Below are 4802 nucleotides of genomic sequence, written 5' to 3'. Positions count from 1 at the left end.
TTTGTTCTTAGTATAACATTGTTTGGAATTCCAACATGCACCCTTGTGCACAATATGAGATCATTTCAACAAACTATGCCATGAATGTGGCCATAAGTTTCATCATTTGGCTTGAAAGCCACTGATCTCCACACGTGATAGCTCGTTTCTGAGAACACTTTTTTAAAATAATTGCCGTATTACAAGTTTGTTATTTTTCCTGGGAACTTGGCCACATATAATGACACAATGCGAAGGTTTCCCCATTTTTTGAATTTTTTTGAATTTTTTATGCCCGTTCCAAAACGCGGTCAAAACGGCGGGAATGACCGTTCCTAGCTAGTGGTTGAATCTTGGAATTTTTTTGGTGTTTCTCTGATTAAATAGATACTTATGTACCTTGAAATTCTTTTTGGAAAAAATAAAGAGCAAAGTACAAGACAACTACAGTTTAAATTTGACCCGCTTCCACCTGAATCGGCGGAAATTTGTCTTTTTCGTGAGAGGTGGATCAAAACTTTGTACACCCAACCATTTGGTCAATTGTGCATTAAATATGTCATAGTATTTTAGAAAACTGATTTGGTACAACTTTGCAACTAATATATGGTAGGTCCTTCACAAAAAAAGTCATTTTGGGCACTCGGAAAATGATTAAAAATAGCTAGAAAGATCAGAAATGGATAGAAATTGGTCCTTATCCATAAAATGTGGTCTAACTCTAGTGAAAATTTGTGTGGTGCCATTTTGCAAAATATTTTTGATAGCTACTTCACAAAATCCCTCTATTTTTAGTACTTAGACACTTTTTTAAATCACTGGTTTTTCGAACCAATCAGGACTCTTCCCACGGATCGATGACATGGCGCCCATCCATCCATCTCTCCATCCCACATCCATCCATCCATCTATCTACAGAAAAAAAGAAAAAAAGATAGCCCCACCCGCAGCCCAAACCCTAGCTCAGATCGACCCTTCCTCCCTTGTCCCCATCTCCTCGCCGCCGCCGCCCCCCTCCCGATCTCGCCGCCATCGCACCCTTCCTCCCTCGTCCCCATCTCCCGATTCCTCCCCCGCCGCCCCTCCCTTCCACCACCCTAGGCACTCCACCGCCCTGACCTCGCCGCCCCCACCCGTCGTGGTTGTCGTCCTAGGGTTCTACCGCCCACACCTCGCCCCCTGCCTCTCCACCCAGACGGCCTCGACCAGATCTAAGGCCTAGCCCTAGCACGCCGCAACCGTTTGCCGCCGCGGATCCCGCGAGCCCCGTCCTCTTCTACTCTGTTTCGCGGCTCGGAGCTGCGACTGGATGGAGCTGCATCTGGCACCTACGGCAATGACCATGATGACGGGATTTCCCGGCCGGCCTCGAAGTGCCCAACCTCAAGAAGCACGGTGGCGGCACACGCAGCTGGATCCGCCATGATGCGCTGTGCAGACGCTCGAGGTTGATAAGGCCACCATGATGCGCCGCTGCGAGCTCCCCGCCCGCGACCTCCGCCTCCTCGACCCGCTCTTCATCTACCCCTCCACCGTCCTTGGCCGTGAGCGCGCCATCGTCGTCAACCTCGAGCAGATCCGCTGCGTCATCACCGCCGACGAGGTGCTCCTCCTCAACTCCCTCGACAACTACGTCTTCCAGTACGCCGCCGAGCTGCAGCGCCGCCTCCTCCAGTGCGCCGAGGGCGACGAGCTCCTCTTCGAGTTCCGCGCCCTCGAGCACACCCTCGAGGTCGCCTGCTCCTTCCTCGACGCCTTTATTCGAGTCGCCTGCTCTTTCTTTGAGTTCCGCGCCCTCGCCCTCGAGGTCGCCTGGTCCTTCCTCGAACTCAGCCAGAACAGAGCAATGTTTCCTTTATTCGAGTCTTGTATCAATGCATTGTTTCCAGCAATACTCTAAAATGGGTTTGATTTAATCTCATGTTTTTCACTGTTTATTGTATACTTTGGCGCACATGCGCTGCTGGTGTCGGACTTCGGGCCCAAGATCTCGTTCCGGATCGTCGACACCCTCCGTGACGCCAAGCTCAAGTCCGGGACCGAGATAAAGGTGATCGATTCAGTCTCAGTTAGTTATATTGGAGCACAACGGGATTGGTTTCGTGGTCTAATCTGTTGTTCATTGTGGCGGATGACGGGCGTAGTCGTCGCTGAAAAGATGCATCCTCGAGCTGGTCACGACCAAGGGCAGCAAGACCGAGCTGCAGCTCGGCTTCAGGTTCTGCCTGCCCTCTACTCGACTGAATGAAGCCAGTGGCCACTAGTTTACCATTGTTGAGTGGTGTCTGAATTTTGGGAAGTCTGAGTGTGCTTGGTCATTTTGGCAAGAAACCAGCGGTTATCATGATCGTGGGAGTGAACGGAGGTGGAAAGATGACATCGCTAGGTACTTCTCGGCATGCTTTACTGTATTCTTGGTTCTCGGTCGCATTTAGTGTAGACTTTGCAGCAGGAAGGAATGGTATAGGTTCTAGTAATCTAGCACTTTGGAGCTGCAGCGTAAATAAATTGTTGCCCCTCGAATGGTTTGAGTGCCATGAAGAATTGTTTATCATGCCTGTATGAATTGACTCACATAAACTCTGCATTCCTCTGCTTGATTCAGCAGTGTTAGTTGCGACCTGTTATTTTGTTGACAATGAACTACTCCCTCCGTTCCTAAATATATGACCTTTTGGTTATTCAATTTGAATTACCAAAACGTCATATATTTAGGAATGGAGGGAGTAAATGATTATAATCAAAAGAGAACTGCTAAATGGAAGAAGATTTTATAATCACAGAAAATTTGACAGCTTCTCTGTTTGTAAAAATTGTTGCTAGCTCTGTCTGTCAGCCCATATTTACTTGTTTCTTCCATTTAGATGGAGCAGGATCCCTCCATGGACGACATCGACGAGGAGGAAATCGACTCCCCAAACAAGGTTTGATCCTTACTTTGATGTTTTTTCCTATCGCTGCTATGTTGTAGTCTAGTTTCTGTTGTGGCTGTGAAACCAAACTAGGGTGGCCTGATTGATGAGGTCCTGTATGTGGCCTTGGTCTTAGTTCATATCATATTTGTTCCTTCCTGTATGATGCATGCTTGGTTAATGCTCACGGACTAGCTAGCTAAGGTGGTTGTTTTGCTACTGAATGAATGCTGTTTCAGTTTGTACCTCATCTAGCTAAGTTTTAGTTCTCTAAACTAGACGGCTATGCAGTTTCAGTTTACTCGGTCCAGTGATCCTGTTTTTGGATTTCTGCGGCTGTTCTCTAAACTAAATTTGGTTCAGTTAAAAAACTGCACTACCTGACTGTTTAGGGCAGCGAGCTTCTAACTGAAAAACGAGTTTGTTATGCTCATAATTTCAAGTTGGCCTCTACATATGAGTTGTAAAGCATGTTCTAAGGTTTCCGTAGAGTACTTATTTGCATCGTTTGGATGTACGGTTTGAGAGCAGCCGTCTATTTAGTTTGCTGTCCAGAAAAATATGCACGACTTCACTTGATTATATTCCTAACTTTTATGATTTATGACCCGCAGATTTTGGGCTTCATTCGTCAAAAGTTGGTGTACAAGGAACTCCAGGAGAAGAATCCCAAAGAAAACCCGCACCCACAGCACCCAACAATGTGTTTTAGCACCCACCGCGTCGTCGAAGCCGGCCAAGTCGGGTGGAGGTAAGCAGAAGAAGAAGTGGAGCAAGGGCAAGAAAAAGGAGAAGGTGAACAACACGGTGATCTTCGACCAGGCCACCTACGACAAGCTGCTCACCGAGGTGCCCAAGTACAAGCAGATCATGCCCTCCGTCCTCTCCGAGCGACTCAGGGTAACGCACTCCCTCTGGATTTGTTATTCTTACTTGCTTCCTTCCTTCCTATGTGAAGTGACATCTGGGGATGGTAGGATATGTGTGTGATGCATCATGGCTCCTGGTCAAGTACTTTACTGTGATGCTCTGTTTTGGGGTCAGTCTGTACAATTGTAAGAACACACCCATGCACTAGTGTTATGAATTGATTGGATGCTGGATTCGGCTGCTGCATCAGTTTTTTGTGCAGATTTTGCTTGGTGTGCCATGTTATAGATAGGGTGCAGTGGATTTGATATGGCCATCTGGTCATCATTTATGTCATGTGTCACAGTTATTCAACATAGCCATTGATTTGTAGTGTTTCATATGGTTAAATGTGGTTTGATGCTGCTGCTTTACACTTAATTAACATGTCCCTGCATCTTACTGTCAACAATATGTGCCTGACATGCCTTGTGCATTAGAACTACTGATTGATGTGAGCACCGTGCATTTTCAAGTATGCACAATGTATATTAGTGTGTCATATGTTTGTTTGATTTTTATGGTGCTGTAGATCAACGGGTCGCTGGCTCGCAGGGCCATCAAGGACCTGATGGAGAGGGGACTCATCAGGATGGTGTCAATCCAGTCCAGCCAGCAGATCTTCACCAGGGCGACAAACACTGCCACCAGTCATGTTAATATTCAGCTGTATTTTATAGTTGAATACCTGTTTGTACTGCCCAAATAGAGAAGACGTGTTTGGCTGTTGAATACCTGATTGTAAAGTACTTTGTTTGGCTATTGTTTGAAATTTTATGTGTTATTGGCTCAGTTTGAATCAAGTTATTGGTTGCTGCCCAAATAGAGAAGACTTGGGTCCTTTAAAATGAAAAAATAACTGACAAGTGGGACCTAATTAGATGACCTGACTAGTGGGACCTGGTGCAAAATGGATTGTAAAAAGGCTGCGGCCCAAATAAGAAATCGAAGCAAAAAGGCCAAAGGCCTAGAAAATAAAAGGCTGAATTGTTGGGCCTGGCC

The 4802-nt window shown here is 46.4% G+C and overlaps 2 protein-coding genes across 2 annotated transcripts; both read left to right on the top strand.

Moving 5' to 3' along the window:
• The first annotated feature begins 1288 nt into the window (after nt 1-1288).
• LOC125535019 (magnesium transporter MRS2-B-like) lies at nt 1289-1879 on the top strand. The gene is made up of 2 exons (XM_048698084.1): nt 1289-1312; nt 1418-1879. The coding sequence occupies exons 1-2, from the start codon at nt 1289-1291 to the stop codon at nt 1877-1879; spliced, it is 486 nt and encodes a 161-aa protein (XP_048554041.1).
• A 982-nt stretch (nt 1880-2861) lies between these two features.
• On the top strand, nt 2862-4509 carry LOC125535018 (40S ribosomal protein S25-2-like). The gene is made up of 4 exons (XM_048698083.1): nt 2862-2903; nt 2985-3007; nt 3506-3791; nt 4333-4509. Exons 1-4 carry the CDS (start codon nt 2862-2864, stop codon nt 4507-4509), a joined length of 528 nt encoding a protein of 175 aa, XP_048554040.1.
• Nucleotides 4510-4802: the final 293 nt, after the last annotated feature.

The sequence above is a fragment of the Triticum urartu genome, chromosome 2 (assembly GCF_003073215.2).
Source record: "Triticum urartu cultivar G1812 chromosome 2, Tu2.1, whole genome shotgun sequence".
Classification (NCBI taxonomy): Eukaryota; Viridiplantae; Streptophyta; class Magnoliopsida; order Poales; family Poaceae; genus Triticum; species Triticum urartu.
The sequence above is the reverse complement of the archived record's forward strand: the minus strand, read 5'-3'. Positions and strand labels throughout refer to the sequence as shown.

Coding starts and splice junctions, on each gene's coding strand:
- LOC125535019 (XM_048698084.1), top strand. CDS start 1,289: ATGGAGCTGCATCTGGCACCTACG. Junction 1,313..1,417: donor AGCTGCATCTGGCACCTACG/GCAATGACCATG, acceptor TGCGCTGTGCAG/ACGCTCGAGGTTGATAAGGC.
- LOC125535018 (XM_048698083.1), top strand. CDS start 2,862: ATGGACGACATCGACGAGGAGGAAATCGACTCCCCAAACAAG. Junction 2,904..2,984: donor AAATCGACTCCCCAAACAAG/GTTTGATCCTTA, acceptor AAACCAAACTAG/GGTGGCCTGATTGATGAGGT. Junction 3,008..3,505: donor GGCCTGATTGATGAGGTCCT/GTATGTGGCCTT, acceptor TATGACCCGCAG/ATTTTGGGCTTCATTCGTCA.